This window comes from Lagenorhynchus albirostris, chromosome 12, assembly GCF_949774975.1.
Source record: "Lagenorhynchus albirostris chromosome 12, mLagAlb1.1, whole genome shotgun sequence".
Classification (NCBI taxonomy): Eukaryota; Metazoa; Chordata; class Mammalia; order Artiodactyla; family Delphinidae; genus Lagenorhynchus; species Lagenorhynchus albirostris.
The window spans coordinates 50,047,105-50,065,014 of record NC_083106.1 but is presented as its reverse complement, the minus strand read 5'-3'; the positions used below and the strand labels follow the sequence as shown (position 1 = coordinate 50,065,014).

Below are 17,910 nucleotides of genomic sequence, written 5' to 3'. Positions count from 1 at the left end.
CCCGCAGTGGGGACAGCCTTGTTGGCCCCTGAGCTTCGCTCGTAGAGGCCGTGGCGCGGGCCCCGCCGCGTCCCCCAGCCGGCGCGGGCGGCCCCACGCGCCCGCCACTCCGCTGAGCTGCCAGCACAACATTCCGTTTAAAAATAACACCCACGTGCGCTGGTAAACAAGCGCGCGCTGCTGCTGGTGCCGCGCGCCCAGGGCGAGCCTGTGAGGCGCGCCCGCGCGCGCGCGCCCGCCCTCCTCCCGCACGTGTCTGCCGGCTCCGCCCGAGTTGCGCTAGCGCGGCCCAGTCTCCGCCCCTTCGGCGGGCCGCTCACCGCCCAGGAGCCCCGAGACCAGCCGCTGCCGGGCCCTAGCGCCCCCCGTATTACCAGGCGTGCCCCGCAGAATGCTCTCCAACTTTCCTCCCCTGATGCCACCTCATCGCGGCTGGACACATCGTCTCAGGTCTGCTCCTTCCCTCCCCTCCCCGGTCTTCTCACGTCCCTCTCCTTTTAACTCTCCCTCCCATCAGCGTGCGGAGGATTGCCTTCTGGTTCGCCCTCTCTCTATCCTCTCCTCCTTCCTTCCTTCGAATTTTACTCGATTGTTTATTATTTGTTGGGGGGCGGAGGCGGGGGGCGGAGAGGGGCGTCTGGGGCCTGGTGACGGGTGGCCGCGGCCAGTCAGCGCGCGGTGTGGCTTGACGAGTAAGCGGCGCGGCTTGACGAGTAAGCGGCGCAGCGAATGGCGACGCGGCGCAGAGATCCCGGGTCACGCGCTTGTGGATACAATGACATCATCTGTTTGTACGCGTCGAACTAGCTTGGTGCAGGGGCGGGGCCTCGCGTCACTTGAGTGACGGGTCCTACGCAAAGCCCGGAGCCTGGATTCGGCCGGGTGGGCGGATTCCTGGGTACGCTGGGTTGGACCTTTTTGTGTACAGGGTTGTTGCGGAGTCCGCTTTGGACTCCAAGATATTTCCAGTGACTTGGAAGGATTTGGGGGGTGGGGGCGGGGAAAGATATTTATAAACCAAAGCGGATAGAATTTTGGTGTGCGTGTCGCATGTCTTGCATTCTTAGTGCACAAATGAACGACTTTGGGTACTGATCGTAGGATAAGGACTTGTGAAGATATTTTTCTAAACCTAAAGGAGTAGCTTTCTTTTAAAAAGTAAAAAATGCACAATTAGGTGTTTCGCCGTCATTTTAAAATTAGACTCATTATTTCCCATTCATAGTTGTTCAGAATTTGTTCTTGCATTTAGGAATGTGGAATAATCTGCTTTTCTCCCGAGTTACACTTCTCCCCTCGTTTGCCGTGAAATTCACGAAAAGTGAAACACGATTGCGGTCAAGCGTCCTAGGTTAGTGCAAACCTCTTGGTGCCTGATCAAATCTGAGGGCATCGGTTTATCGAAGTCCTGAGGGCACCAACATCTTCGCTTGCCAGTATTTTCACGCTGAGGTAACCCTTGCCATCTACGGTCAGCATCTTATCTCGGGTGTTACCTGGGTGTCGGGTTCTAATGGGGAACCGGACACCAGGGCGGGCGCAGAGCCTGGCGAAGCGACGCGCTAGCTGGGGACCCCCGGTGCCAGGCGCCCTGCTCCGAGTCAGGGAGGCCACGCGACTGCGCTGGTGGAGGGTTTGGGGCTCTGCGGCCCCCCCACTTCTCCTGGGCCAGCGCCGCGCTTTGTTGTCGTTGAGGCTCGCGGGAGAGAGAGGAGGAGCCCGGCGGGGACCGCTGCTGGAGCCTGCGGAGTCCCGGCCCCCGGCGCGCGGCCTCACACCCAAGCCAGCGGCTCCGCGGGGCCGGGTCGCGCAGGCGCGCGCGCGCACACACACACACGCGCGCACACACACGCACACCAGCACACCCGGGCCCGCCGCCCAGCCCTCCCCCTGGGCGGGGACCCGCCCGCCCGCCGTCAGCTTAGGTTGAGGCACCCTGCGTGTGTCTATAACTTTGTGCTGCTGCCGCGGCCGCCCTGCTCGTGGAAGGGAGGAGGAGGAATGTGGAAGGCAGCAGCGCGCAGGCTGACAGGCGGTTCTTCAGGCGGGCTGCGGCGGCTGCTGGAGCGCCTCTTCTTGGCCGAGGTTGCGCGCCCCCTCCTCGCCCTGCCCCGGCCCCGCGCGGGATTGTGAGTCCTCCCCCCTCGTTCCTGAAGAGAAGGAACCCAGGTAGGCGCCGGAGCTGTGCAGCGGGTCGGCCGCCTTCCCGGTGACTCCGGATCTGCTTCTGAGCTGGGCCAGGCGCTTCCCTTTTCCCTCCCCGTGACTCGGTGTGCGCGCCGCTCTTCTCTCCCGCTAGTGTTTTTAAAGGACTTGAGTGAAGGGGGAAACTGTCAAGATGGCAGCAGCGGGAGCCAGGAGGTGATGAACGTGCTGGTCCGGGTTTTCTGGCGGCCCGGGAGACTTGGTGCTTCCCGACCTGTTGGAAGATTGACGTTCCGACTTGCCCCCTCCTCTCGCTCTTACAGGGAAGGGGGTGGAGTACACGACGCCCGCGGGAAAATAAACCACACAAACCCCCAAAGTGGCCGTTGCTGCTCGGCTCGACCCTTTGCAAATACCCGCTGAGCTGCTTGCCCCCCTTCTTCTCTCTTTCCTTTTTTTCTGGAAGTGACAAGAGCCCGTTTGCTCTCGGACCCACGTTCACCCTCTCAGCCCGCGGGCGAAGAGGGGAGAAGGGAGCTGCCCGCGCCTTCCCCGGGCTTGGGCCCTCCGTTAGGAGGGGGGGTGGCAGGGGGGCGCGGAGGCGGCAGGGCCAGGGACTGGGAGAAGAGCCGAAGACGCCACAGACTTTGGCGGCGTCGCCGCGGGAAGCACTTGAGCGGGCTGGAGCGAAACATAAACAAACGCACGCCCGCCCAGACTCGGGCTCTGACCACGGCTGGGCTGCGCCCGCTCGGGCTGCTGCCCGCTTTAAAGGCGCGGCCCGCGCCCCTCCCCCTTCTTCCCCGCCCCTCCCCCTTCTTCCCCGCCCCGCCACCTAGCCCAGGAGAGACCTGCAGCTTCCGCGGCGGCGGCGGGGGGAGTGGGGAGTGCCCCGTGAGAGCCCGTCCATTCGCTCCAGTCTCCCCAGCGGCCTGGTAGGGGGGCCGCGTCTGCTGCGCCAGGTCCGCGGGACGCACGTCTCCAGGTCTGCCTGTTCCTGGGAGGCGGGCGCGGTGCGATCGGGAAGCGGTGGCCGCGGCGGCGGCGGGCGAGGACTGGGCTGCAGCCCGGGATAACCAACTCTCCTTCTCTCTTCTCTCGTGCTTCCCCAGGCGGCGGCAGTAGCGGCGACGGCGGCGCCCGGGAGCCCGAGTCTTCGCGGCGCCCCCGTCCCTCCCCCGCCGCACCCCGCCCCGGCGCGAGAGGAGAGCGCGAGAGCCCGAGCCGCGGGCGGGCGGGCGGCGAAGATGGCAGAGGCGCCGGCCTCCCCGGCCCCGCTCTCTCCGCTCGAAGTGGAGCTGGACCCGGAGTTCGAGCCCCAAAGCCGGCCGCGCTCCTGTACGTGGCCCCTGCAGAGGCCGGAGCTCCAGGGGAGCCCGGCCAAGCCCTCGGGGGAGGCGGCCGCTGACTCCATGATCCCCGAGGAGGAGGACGATGAAGACGACGAGGACGGCGGCGGTAGGGCCGGCTCGGCCATGGCGATCGGCGGCGGCGCGGGCGGCCCGCTGGGCTCAGGGCTGCTCCTGGAGGACTCGGCTCGGCTGCTAGCTCCGGGAGGGCAGGACCCCGGGTCCGGGCCAGCCCCCGCGGCGGGCGCGCTGAGCGGGGGGACGCAGACGCCGCTGCAGCCTCAGCAGACACTGCCACCGCCGCAGCCGGGGGCGGCTGGGGGCTCCGGGCAGCCGAGGAAATGCTCGTCGCGACGGAACGCCTGGGGGAACCTGTCATACGCTGACCTGATCACTCGCGCCATCGAGAGCTCCCCGGACAAACGTCTCACTCTGTCCCAGATCTACGAGTGGATGGTGCGCTGCGTGCCCTACTTCAAGGATAAGGGCGACAGCAACAGCTCTGCCGGCTGGAAGGTGCGTACTCACCTGGGGCGGGCGGCCAGACCCGCCGGGCCTCCTGCGCATTGCGAGATGTGCCTTCGATTCGTCGGAGCGCGCCTGCGGGCGCCGGGGAAAGGGGTTGGCAGGGAGAGCCTCCGCTGTGAGGCTTTGGGGGTTCTGTGTGACCCGGGAGGAGGGGAACCTGGGGATGGCTGCGCAGGCGGCGGGAGGGGGAGAGGAGGCTCCTGGGGAAGCCTCGGGCATGGCCAGGTGAGGAGAGGGCGCGAGGGACGCTGGCGAGGGAAGGACAGACGAACAGGAGTGCATTTGCCGGATTCCTGGGTCATCGCAGAGGAGGTAGGTCCTCGGCCAACTTTGGAGTCGATTTCCCGGTAGTGGGTGCACGCGAGGCCGCTGCGGGTGGAGTGAGGGGACGTGTTTGGGAATCGGTGCCCGGAGGTGAGGTTGGATGTGTGGTTTCCAGTAGGTCGCAGGAGCGTGGTGTGTTGTGACTAGCTGGATGAGAACCCTTGTGTCCAAGTTTCGGGGTTGTGGGTGTTAATTAATTCCCACAGGCACATCGATCCCATGACAAAAAGCAGTGGTTGTAAACCTTTTCTTGGCCGGTTCTCTTTCCTTGCCTGTGTTGACACCTTTATTCCTCAGAGATGTCTCAACAGCAAACCTGCCTCGGAGTAGCCTCTGAGATGATTTGGGACCTGGAACGGGCCAGCCCTGCCACCTCGACAGGGACTAGCTGCACCTGCTGCTTCCCCTCTGAGGCCTGGACTCTGGCCCTGTCTGAGGCAGGGGATCCAGGTGTGGAGGACCGGGGCCTGGCGCTTTACTTAAGCCTTTGGGAGGGAGGTTTGCTGGCAGGGCTGGACTGTAATGGCTTCTACCTATTATTATAAGTGAACCCGAAGAGAGGCTCTCTACTGCTCCTTTTCTGCCTCTTGGGGCACTGGACACGTGGTAGGGAGAGAGGTGTGGAAAGGCCTATGATGTAATGACTTCCTGCAGTTGGGCATCCAAAGAGATTAACTCCTGTCCCCCTGCGGGGCTGCTGATACCCAGCTGCTTTGCTCTTGCACCTCATCTTCCTGGTCCCGTCTGCTAAGATATGAATGTGTACCAGGCAAAAGAGAGCCCTGTGCCTTGTGCAGTTGGAGATACATATATCGTTTGTCAGTTGCTTCTATTAACAAGTTAGCTTTTTTTAAATTTTATTTTAATTAAAGAGGTAGTTGCTTTCTCCTTCTGTCCTTTCCTTCGTTGTCTTTGGGGAGCCCTGTACTTCCTGGGTTCCAGTGGGTGTGTAAAATAAGAATAACTTGACCTTAGGCGGAGAACTGAAACACTGTAGAAGACTCAGTGTACGAAAAAGCTAAAGAATTTAGTGTTATTAACTTTTAATTTGCTTTAAAAAAATCTTGCAAAGTGCCTTTAAAAATTATTTTTATGGCTAGTATTGGGAAGGGCTTGTTTAGATACTTTAAAAGCAAAATGTGTGCTTTGATATTATTCCACAGATGTAGCTCATCCTTGAACAAATGCTGATATTATGAATCTTACATTTGATTTAATTTTATTGCTTTGCCAAGGGATATGAGTTGTGTGATATGAGAGATATTTATGAAACAGATGAGAGTTCTGTTTCAAAACAGTGCTAATGTGATACCTTTAAAAATTGAGTTTCCAAGTGGATGGTGAGGGTTAATCTCAAGGTTCAGTGTTAGGAAAGGGTGAATTTATGGGATCTAAGAAGATGGATTTTGGGGGGTGGTGGGATATTTTCCAAATTTCTCACACTTGAAATTTAGTTCTGCATATTTTGAATTTGGCAGAAAATCTGTTAGTTAAAAGTTAGCTTTAAGTTAGTTTAAAACTTAACATAGGAAGGGTTTTTACCTTTCTTATTATTTTTAAGATTATGAAAGTAATTTAAACTCCACAAATAATGTTTCTTGCATTGTGTTTATAGTTGAAGATAATACCAGTTTATAGTATTTGAATTTTTTATAGTATCTGAATTTAAGATTTATGTGAGAAAGTGGTATTACCAAAAGTAGCCATGAGTTGAGACTGGATTAATTATGTTTTCATGTAGCTTGCAAGATTTGCAATAGAGATTTTGGACCTAGTCATAAACTTTGTGGTTTTCTGTCCTATTTTTGGTCTCATGGTTTCTTTTTTCCTTCTCTGTTATCTCATCTTTCTTTAACTAAAATTCTATTAAATATTGTGAATTGAAACTGCCCAGCCCTAATATGTTTAATACAGGGCACATATTCTATGAGTATTTTTACTTGAAAATTTTACACCAATTCTGTTTCGGAGTATCACACAAAAACTAATCCTTGAAGACTATAGGGATATAATTTAGTTGAAGAATTTTTGTAAGATGACCTTTATCAAAAGATGCAGCCATGCAGGAACTTCCAAATCTTTGATGATGGAGAATGCCCTTTGAAACTGGGGCTGCTGGTTTCACATTCCGATTATGACTAATAGCCAAGCTTTTTTGTGCTTGTGGTTTAGTGGGGGGTGGAAGAAGAGGGACAAGGGAGAAGTCAGGAGCTAATTGTGACCCATTTCCATGCATCCGAGTTTCAGGAGTTGATTTCTATCATGATTATTCATTTTGGAAGCATGCATGTGCATTTAAACCACACTACTTTCATTCTGAGTTATGCATGCAGGTTTCTAACTTCTAAAAATGTCTAGAATTCAGGTTAACCTCTCCTAGTCATGTGTGCACATAGGCATAATATGCAGGGTCTAGGCCTTACTTCTTTTGTAGCTTTTTGGGCTATTGTATTATGGGATCTTTTATCCAGAATTATCACTCTTAAGATCGTAGACTGAATTAGAAAAGAGGCCTTAGCGATCAGAATTGAGACCAGTGGCTCAAAATCCTGGTTGCATGTTAGAATTACCTGGGAGCTTTTAAAAAATACCGGTGCCCAGAGAACCTGATTTAACTGGGCTGATGTGTGGGCATTGGTTGGTGGGGTTGTTTTATTTTTATTTTGAAGTTTCTCAGGTGATGTTAATGTACAGCCAGGATGAGGTTTGCAGATCTCCTTCAACCCCCTTATTTTATAGGTGAAGAACTTGATTCTTCAAGTTAACGACTTTTCTAAGGTCACACAGCTAGTTAGTACGGAGGTAGTTAGTAGCCGTGGTTCTAGAGATTTTTCACACTGTTTTTCTCTTTAAATTGATCCTTTTTAAAGGTTATTTATTAAATACTGAGTAGTCTTATGTAATTAGAAGTTGTTTTCCTGAAAAGCATATTTGCCTCTCAATCTAAAAAATCTTGGTTATTGTTTCAACATCGGAAGATGGATGATGATTGATGGAGGCTGAGTGAGTGCACAGTGTTTTGAAAGCTGTCTGGTGCCTATCAGGATGGGTACTTAGGAACTATGAAGTGACAAAGGAGGCAAAAAAGAGAGCATTTTAACAAAAGGAGGAAGCTCTTGGTTAACTGAAGTTTGTCGGATGCAAACTGTGCCAGGGAGAAAGGTGATGGCTATCTTGCAGGTTCCCTTACTTCGGGCATGAAAGTAGAAATGAATAATCAGATGTGGTTAAGAGGGGAAAAGGTTACCTTTCCTTTAATTCAGATTCAGCTTACTTGCATGGCACCTGTAATTGAGCTGGTGAGTTATCTGTTTCCACCTGTCTCAGGCAGACCTCTAGGACTCCAGGGTTTACCTGGTAAGGCCCATTTATTACTGATTCTCCTACACACGTCCACACATCTGTGGTTCCCGTGGGTCAGGGCACAGTCACGTTAGGCAGCCATGAGTTTCTGTGGTGGTTCCTACAATTTCATAAACGTAAGATACTGTGTGAGGACTTCGGCTGCTGCTGCAGAGGATGGTTCTTCAAGAGACCGAGTCTTCCTTCATGTGAGAATGTGTCCTCTCACCAATACTTCCCAAGGTTGAAAGATGAGGGCTGACCTGCCACATAAAGCTTGCTCACGTCCTCACTGTTCTAGCTTTTTAGATGAACGCACCCAGTTCCTTTTCAACATACTGTGTTTAAAAAATGTTATTTTAACTGCAACTTTGACGTTTAAAAATATTTTTAACAATTTCAAAATGACAGACTCATAATAATTCCATTTTGGCCTCTAATTTTGACCTCAGTCACCTTTTGGAGTAAAGGGCCAGTTACGATCATGCCATGTATGAGGCATCTGTCTTCAGCTTGGCCCCTGTTGCTAAAATGCTGTTTTGTAATTTCCTTTGGCAGTACTGTCTTCGTCAGTGATTCTCAACTAACATACTTCCTCTTTCTACAGCAGCAGTACACCAGGGGGACTGTTTTTCTTCTTTTTCAAAGCTGTGTCATCGACCTGTGAGGTGAAGAAATTGGCCCTTTTAGACTTTGATCGGTGAGCCCCGTGTAGCAGAGAGACTCTTTTAAAAAGAAGCTGTTTGTTTTGATATGTTTATCTCCTTCTTCGAAAATGAAATGAAACTATGCAGACTTATTTTTAGGAGTTTTTAGGAGGGTTCTATTTTAAGAGAGTGACACCGTAGAAGAACATCTTGTAGTTAAACTTTTTAATACTCGTGATGCTTACTTAAAACCTGCAAGGTACTTTTATTTGGAAAATTAATGAAGAAGCCCTTGTCCCACTAAAAAGTCATTTACTTGGTTTGCAAAAAGTTTAGCAGATACCATTCATCCAAGGATCTTTATAAAAATGCAAAGATAAGACTTTCTAGGCCAGTGCCTTCTGGGGAGGTACCCAAATTACCCATTGCTGATCAGATTCCAGATTCCCTGGGCTGGAGAGAATATGGGAATTTGTTTTGTTTTCGTGCTCATTCATCTTGTCTGTGAGGAACAGACTTGCTCCTATTTTTGACTCCTCATTTTTCTCCTCACCGTTTCCTGTATCACAAATGGAGGAGCCCTGAAGACCACTTTGGCTTTTTGCTGCTATAGAAGGAGCTGGCGATGACACATATGTAGGTGGGTTAGTATCAGTGGATGATACAGCTGGCGTACAGTAAGCGAGTGAAAGATTGGAAAGAGAAAACCTTTTTACCCGTTTGCATTTCATGCCGTTTGATTCATTCAGCAAGTATGTATCAACGGCATACAGTGTGCAGGGCGTTCTGCCCGGCCCAGGGATGTAGTGGTAGCACAAGGCAGATAAGGTTCCAGTTCATAGGAGTTTGTGTTCTCTTGGGGGAAGACAGAAAATAAACATGCAAATCTGTGCTCTGTAGACTTGTCCCTTCTCTTTGCCTTTTTTCCCCTCTGTACTTCTACTTTCCTTAGTGCTTCGGCTCTCTGCAGAGAAGTTACCAGCAAACAGAAAAGTCGAGGTTGAGATCTGGCTTGGAGCCGGCTGCTCGCTCTCTGCAGATCATCTTCAGCGTGCTTTGGAGATGCAAGACCGCTGCCATGTGGCTCCTGCAGTTTGGGTCTGTTTGGGAGAAGCTGGGGCCTTCCCAGGCCCACCCGGATTAGAGCATGCCTGTGGCCCTGGGCTAATCTGGGGTCCCCAATTCTGTCTCGTGGGGCTGTGGTATAGGACCGGCCTCTCGGAGTGGATGTGGAGCCTTGATGTAGTCGAATCATCTGTATTGCTTCTTGCCTCCAATTCAGAACTAAACGAAGTCTTAAAAATCATGTAACTACTTCATTTTGCAAGTGAGGAAACAGGCCAGGAGCATGTGAGGGACTGCCTCAGGGACCCACAGCTAGCAGGGGTGGAGTTAAGAGTGTCTGTGTGAGCTGAACCCAGGGCACTAGCGTTCTGTAATATCTGTTACTAACCATTGTGGTTTCACAGCTGTTCTAGTCATCTCCATTTCTGCAAACTCTTACTTCATTTTCTCTCGTCTGCTTCCCCTCCCCCATCCTCTAGGCTGGCTGGCAGGACCGTAGCTGTGTTTCTCTTTTTGCATTCTGCATCAGCACTCTCCGCTCACCTTTCTGGAAAAACCTACTCTCTCAACCCCACCCTACCCTGCCCACCCTCTGACTCCTGTCTGTTCCTTTTGCCATTTTTCTGTGACTCCTGTGTATTCTCAACTACAGTGTAAAAGCCTTGAAAGCAAGGAAGGTGTCTAACAGACAAAAGCATTTCTGATGCTGGGATCTGCTCTTGGGATCATTTTGCCCTCAGCCCATGAGCCTAGCCTTGCTCTGGGATAGTAACATTGAAAGGGGATGACGTGACTCAGGAGTGGGGTGACGTCATGTGTAGAATCTTTTGGATACTTGTAGCTATGAAGGTGGCCCAGACCTCCTAGCGTTGGTGTCGATATGATGTAGTGTAATTATGAAATGATGCTCTGCTATCTAAGGCATTTCTTGTAGTGTCTTATTTCTGCAGTTCTAGCGTAGAGGTCCTTGAAAACTTCATCAGTGGCAGTCACTACCCATCACAGAAACTGAGGGAAACCTGATCTTCGGATGACTTTTCCTTAAGAGAAGGTTGAAATCAAGTCTTCCCTCTGTGTGTGGACCCCGCTTTATGCGGCATCAATATGACTGTCTAGAAAGAGTCACCATGGCATTGTTCAGCCTAAAATGTACATACTTGCCCACTACAGGAGCAGAGCTGTGGTGTAAAACTAAGTTGTCCATAATGTTCTGCATTTGGGGGTATAAATCCTAGATGTACTTGAAGTTTTTTATTTATGGATTGGAAAACAGAAGTCACATATGAAGGAAGAAGAGATACCGAGCAGTCTGAGCTGGACCTTTCCAGGGCTAGTCTGCAGCTCTTCCGAAGTAGTTTTCTGAATAGGTGGTTCAGATAGTGATTATCATAGAAGATCCCAATTCTGATCGCATCACTGCCCAGACAGGCTCAGCATCTAACCATTTTATTCTTGACTGAACAACTTTCATTTCCCAGTATTGCAGTTTCCCCAGTTGGAAAAAGAAGTATAATAGCAAGCATCTGTAGAATATTGTGTTGTATCACTCCTTCCTGGTAAAACACAAATGTATAATTAGAGTATGTTTCAAGCTGGGCCTTTTTCTTTTCACCCAAGAGTGTGCATTTTCACTTGGACCTTTTTTTTTGTGGTTTAATCTTGAGGCTTTTTCTCTGGAGTGTGTTAGTCCCTACTATGGGATAACATTGCAGAGTGAAGTAGGCTAAGTTCTCTGGTGGCCTGTGGTACCTGCACTCATTTGCTACTTCTATAATTGTCTGTGGTGAAGAAGCCAGGTTATCTTCTGGGGGCTCACTACGCCGGGGTGTCCAGATGCACCCCTGGCCTGCAGTGGAGAGGTGAGCTTAGAGCAAGGCAAGCTGTGGCGTGCTTGTGGGGCAAAGCCAAGGTCGGAGGTGGCCCCTGCCACACGCAGATAAGCGACTGCCTTAGCTTTCCTCTGGAGTGAACCCGTAATAAACCCAACAGATGCCTTTGGCAGTTTTCAGTATGTGTTTTGTAATTTCTTATTTATTTCTTTGAAGACTTCTGTGTGTGTATGTGTGGGAGAATCCACATCATATTTTTCCTTGTGTTTGGATGTCTAGTGAAATTAATAACTTGGCTCCTGAAACCATTGAGAATTTTCTTTAAATTTAGAGCCAGCAGAGGGAGTACCCAAGTCTTCAAACTGATCTCAAGGTTTTTTCCCCCCACATAGCTAAAATAATACCTTGGTTAAAAACAACAAAAAAAAGAACTCTAAAGTGCTTCCGTGTAGGCTTATGTCATTGTTAGAAAAGGATAATTTGGAGGAGGGAGTGTTTAAAAACCCAAGGTAACTTTTTTAAAAGGAAACTTTGGTCTTCTAAGACCCATGGTCCAATTCTCATCCCCAAATAGTTAAATGAAAGCGTTTTTAACTGAAAAATGTCTTCCCCTGGCTTACATCTTTTTGCTGCTCCACTCTTGATAATATATGTGAATGTTCATCTGTACCTGATACCAAACTTCCCAGTATGTCAAGTGTCTGGGTCAGTGGATGGTTCTGTGTTTTAGTGCTCTTTTGATTGAGACTTTTGATATTTTCCGAGATTTCATTTTCCTGTGGGTGAGAGAAAGGCAAAAGCTACATTATTCCCAGTTCATATTTAGTAGTTATGGATCCACTGGAGATGATAACTTTGACATTTTTATCATCTAAAGTTCTGTAGTTCTGTGAAGCTGTAATTTGTCATCTCCCTCCACTTTGCCCCGTATTTTGGTGGTGGTGGTTTATTTTCATTTGGCAGCTGTACTGGGTTGAATAATATCCGCCCCCCCCAATTCATGTCCACCTGGAACCTCAGAATGTAACCTTGTTTGGAAATAGCGTCTTTCCGGGGGTAGTTAGTTAAATTAAGATGAGGTCATATTGGATTAGTGTGGGCCCTGAATCCAATGACTTGTATCCTTATGAGGAGAAGAGAGGACGTGGTAGATGCAGAGAAGGCTGCACGAAGGCTGAGGCAAAGGTTGGAGCAATGCAGTTACAAGCCAGGGAGCATCAGACTGCTGGGAGATACCAGACGCTAGGCAGAGGCCAGGAAGGATCCTCGCCTGGAGTCTTCAGAGGGAGCACGGTGCCGCCCATACCTTGATTTTGGACTTCTAACCTCCAGCACTGTAAGAGAATAAGTTTTTGTTGTTTGAAGCCGCTCGCTCTAGGAAACAAACATAGGAGCACAGGGGTGGAAGAGAGGGACAGGAAGGGTTGTAGATAGAAGAGAAGAATAAAAACGTTTTATTTTATTTTTTTAAATTGAGATGTAACTGACATACAATATTATTAGGGTCAGGTGTACAACATAACGATTTGGTATTTATATGTGTTGCAAAATGATCATCACCGTAAGTCTAGTTAACATTTCTTTTTCTTGTAATGAAAACTTTTAAGATTTACTATCTTAGCAACTTTCAGGTATACAAATATTAACTACAGTCACCATGCTGTATATTAAATCCCCAGGACTTACTTATTTTATAACTGGAAATTTGTATCTTTTGACCCCCTTCACATATTTTGCCCACCCCCCCAAAAAAAAGGTTTTATTGAGATTAAAATTAAAATGTTAATCATTGATAGGCTACTTTCTGGTAATTTAAATTTCTTCTTTCTTCATCCTGCTTTGAGGCACAGAAGGGAGGCATGAATTTCCCTGATTTCCCAGTGAGAACTGCTACAACTCGTCCCTCCCTCCCTCCCGCTTAGCCTGTACTCTGGGCTCCCTCCCTAACCCTCCCACTCTCCTTACTCAATTTCTACTTTTTGGCCTCTTTCGTGAAGCTGGTGGAATGGCTGTGCTTGTGGAGTATGGACTTGAGGTTTACTCTAAGGCCCTGAGGTCTGGCTGAGCCATTTGGTCTAGGACCGTCAGTCTTTAAGGGCAGGGAGCAGCCTGGGTCCTCAGCGAAAGGAGAGTGAGTTTTGAAGAATTCTCTCTTCCCTGTCCCAGTCAGGCTTGAGAAGATGGAGCCCCATCAGTTTCACTGCCATCCATGGTGGCAGTAAGGCCAATCCAGAATCCCTCTGGAGTCCCCTCAGCTCCTCCTATGCTTGGTTCAAGGCCTTTCAGAGTCTCAACACACTTGAGCCTTAAGGCTCTCGTCCCCTCTGTATACATTTATGTCCACAAAACCCAACAATTCCGGTGGAGCCTAGAACATAGAGTGGTTGTCCTCATCCAAGTAGCAGCAGGTATTTTCTAGGTACCTTGTAGGTGTTTGGGCTGAATTATTCAGAAGTATTTAAGAATCAGAATTGCATCTGTTTTTTTCTCATATTTCAAAATGATAATTTTGGGAAAGGGAGCCAGGGTTATAAGTCAACTGGAAGCACAGTTTTGTTTTTACAGTAAAAAGAGGAGTTGACACAAGATATTCTGAAGCCTAGTTATAATAATAATAGTAGTAGTAACTGTGATTTATTGAACACTTACTATGTGCCAGTCAGCTAGGTTTTTTACATTGAATATTGATCCTACGTGATAGTCATTTAAATATAAATCCCAATTTAAAGGCAAGAAAATGGTTCAGAGAGGTTTCAGTAAATTGCTTGGGATTCAAACCCAGGTTTCTTTGAACTTGTGCCTTTTCTAGTATGTTCTGCTGCCTCCTGAGTGTGGGTGGGACTTTCGGTAGGGGTGAGACAGCAGTAAAATTAAATAGCTCCCATTTTGTAAGTTGCTGCTGTGTGCCACATTCTTTATATATATTACCATCAATCCCATTATTAATCTTTCAGAATACTGTCTTGAATGTTTATCTTCCGAACTGTGGCTGACTCAGGGTAACTAGCACGTCTCTGTGTTGTTGGGGGAGTGGACGGAGACCCATGATTTAGGCTCCTGCCTCTGATTTTGCATGAGCTAATAATTTTAAGAATCCAGACAGTGCCTGGGCTTTTAGTGGGGGAGTTTGATTTGGGGATTCTCATTTCTGTTTGGACACTGCCTTGTGTAACCATGGTTTTCTGTGGGTCAGATAAATAGTGTATTAGTATTGAGAACTAACAGAGTGATACATGGTGTGTGGAAATCCTTTGGGTTGGGCTTTTGTCTCTGAGAAATTTCTGCCTTGGTAGAACAGAATATCTCTGTTTCTGTAGGCTTTGGGTAGGTAGGTGGATGGAGGTAATACCACCAAGAAAAATGGATTTCAGGAGAAAAAAAGAAAACATTTATAAGAAGTTTCTGGCAGAAGTGTGGTTGCTGAGTCAGATCTCATAATTAAAGGTATTAAGCATATTTTGTGAGGTGGTCGACCCTTTGCAATGCAGTTACTAACGGGTTTAAAGGCAGGTACTAAGACAGAAACAGAAAATGCTGCATAATGCAAGTGGCTGGCCAGGTTAAAGCGTTTATCTTATTAAGGAGCTTACTGCTTTTGTCTTCAAGGTAAAATATGTATGAGTAGGACCTAAAATGATGCTTTTAATTGGCCGTAGGAATGTAGCACCCATGCCCCCTGAGATAAAATATGGCTTGCAGAACACTAATCCCATGTGTGTGTTGGAAAAAATTTTAGAACTCTCAGTTTCACAGTAAAGATAGGTGAGTAGTGTCTGGACAGTGTCCAGAAGATAGACTGAAAACCCGTGATAAACGTGGAGCAGGCAGAATGGCTCTGCCTGATAGCTGAGCACAGCCAGGGTGTGGGGGAGGGTGACAGGGCCAGAGGCAGCTGCGCAGAAGGCGGCCTTGGCCTCTGTGGACTTTTAAAGGCACAACTCTGGATATAGGCCTGAAGTTGAAGCAGGGCATAAAATTATATCCAGTACAACTTGTTAGATGTCTCCTTGAAAATTGGTACTACATTAAAAAGATCAAGTGGAGAGTTAAGCCATTGATTCGCATAAATCAGATCTCAAAACTGCCTTTTTTCCTAAAGTGTCCTAATAATTAATTTCAAAAATGATAGTTCTTTCATCATAAATTATCTAGATAATTGCCTTGGTTCCATATTTCACATTAAGCTTGTCTGAGTGATGTTTAAGGCCTCCTGCTCACCTTCCTGTCCTTTCTCTTTTCATTTTTAGTTTACTTAATATTTTTTTTAAAAACTCAGTATAGTTTTTTTTCTAATGCTGTAAGGTTTTCATAAAGTAAAAACACTTTCTCTAGATCTCTCTATTAGAACTTCTTGTTGGTAAATTCCTTAAAAAAATTCTACTTATGGGGATATATGTATTTCACTTCGTTATAAAGCAGAAACTAACACACCATTGTAAAGCAATTATACTCCAATAAAGATGTTAAAAAAATTCTACCTAATTTAAAAACTCCGTTTTGCTGCATATTTCTTCTAGAATTTTTACCTTATATGATCGCTGTTCTGGGGCTTCGTGGCAGCCTTCATTTCCAAATCAAGGACTTGTTAATCGCACCCTTCATACTTTTTGTTTTTTTCTTCTTTCCCCAGGCGGTAGGATGAGAAGGGACATACCATTATTCACTAGTTATTTGTCAGAATAGTCCCATTAACAGCATCAGTTTGCCAGTTATGAATATACCTATCATTGTAAATGAACAGTGGCCTATAGAGTACATTTTAAGCAAGGTAATTTTTTTTAAAAAGTAAAATATTGAAACTCTGAGTCCAAGCATTCTCCTGAATTTCTTTAAAAGAACAGTGATCATATATATACACTACTATGTATAAAATAGCTAACTAATGAGAACCTGCTGTATAGCACAGAGAATTGTACTCAATGCTCTGTGGTGACCTAAATGGGAAGGAAATCCAAAAAAGAGGTGATATATGTATACATATAGCTGATTCACTTTGCTGTGCAGCAGAAACTAACACAACATTGTAAAGCAACTATACTCCAATAGAAATTAATTAATTAAAAAAAAAGAACAATGATCAGTTACTTGGGGTGCATCATTTGTGTAACCCTGAGAAACCCGGAGAAACCCTTGGAAATGCTGTGGGCCTGATTCTTTTAAAGTTGTCTTCCAGCTGACATGGGTGTGAGCCTGCTTGCTTTAGCACACTCGGGCTCTTTAGCTCCTGATAGATAGCTTCCTAGGTGAGCTAGTATACTGTTTCTTGAAATTAGTGACCTCGATCAGGCCTTCTATCTACAACCCTGTCCAATACAGATAAGCTTACAGCCTTCTGTTTGAATAGATGCATGTCCTCCGCTGAACTGCATTATCTAAATCAGTCCTATTTAGTGCCCTTCCTTTCCAAGAAAGATCCTTTTTTTTCCAGGCTGAGAGTCTAGGTGATCTGGGCCATATGTTAGGCTTTACCACATTCAACCTTCATGTTAGTTGCCAAGGTGAAATTTAGCATCCGATACATTTTGGCCGCGCTGCATGGCTTGCTGGGTCTTAGTTCCCCAACCAGGGATTGAACCCGGGCCCTCGGCAGTGGAAGTGTGGAGTCCTAACCATTGGACTGCCAGGGGAATTCCCTGGCATCCGATTGTAGGCATCTTTTAGTAGGTGTTCTTTGGGAGAAGGGTGAGGTTTATTCTGATAGTCTCATAAAATCAGGGAAAGCTTCAAGTTAATTTGTGGGCAGTCAGTACTGAATTAAGTGAAGTACCATGTGTCAAATTAGGAAAGTTAACTTAAGGTGTTAGTGAAAGCTACCATCTTCCAAATTGATTTTAACAAGTGAATGTTTTTATCAAAAATTACTATTCTCATTTTTAAGATGCAGATTTTCCCACATCTTGGTTTTCTAATCACATCAAAGTCTTTAAATTGATGGATAGTTTTAACTGCTAGCGCAGTGGGATAACATCTGGTTTTTCTCTCTGGGCTCCCAGTGTTTGTCCTGTTGTGAGCAAAGATAATTTTCACCTGACGTCTGTCTGCGTTACCTGCGCTGAGGTTCCCTGCTCTGTCCACTGACCACCAACACTGCATTCTTCTACTGTCTGTTTTGTGTTCATCATTCTGCCCTAAAAAGGATCATAAAGCTTTCAGATATCTTTTCCGGCTTGTTACCTCATGCATCTGTGCTTAGTCAAGAAGGAAGAGAAGAAAATAACTCTATCTTGGTTTTATCATCTGCATCACATGATTTTACAACTTTGAAAACTCACTTGTCAGTGTGGTTACTGGGGAGATAAGTTCAATTACCAAGGGCTCTGAGAGTTACTGCTGCAGTCTCTTCCCTCTTGCCTCCCCTTTGGAAAAGAAAAACATTTAACTTTGCTCAAGGATACATTTTATTGTTTTTCCGGAGCATGATTTCAAAGTTGAACGTTTAGAGGATTTGTTTGTGAGACATTAAAAGCTCTTTGCCTCAAGTTCCTAGTTATTAACTCTTCTGAAAAAAATAGTACCGTTTTAAAAAAGGTTTCCTGATATGTCCTTTGGACTGTTGCCATGTCTTTGGCAGTTGAGGGTACTTCCTTGATTATCTAGCTGTTTCTGATTTTTGAACCTAAGACTGCCAGTGTTGGGTTGATCCTTAGATAGTCTCAGAATCTAAGAGCCTCAGTTTTACTT

The 17,910-nt window shown here is 47.4% G+C and overlaps 1 protein-coding gene across 1 annotated transcript in view; it reads left to right on the top strand.

The window, feature by feature from the left end:
• The first annotated feature begins 320 nt into the window (after positions 1 to 320).
• FOXO3 (forkhead box O3) overlaps positions 321 to 17,910 on the top strand; it is a 96,850-nt gene continuing 79,260 nt past the window's right edge. The window contains 2 exon segments of the mRNA XM_060167201.1: positions 321 to 450; positions 3,258 to 4,010. Of these exon segments, the coding sequence (XP_060023184.1) occupies positions 3,393 to 4,010 (618 nt within the window). The 5' untranslated portion in view covers positions 321 to 450; positions 3,258 to 3,392.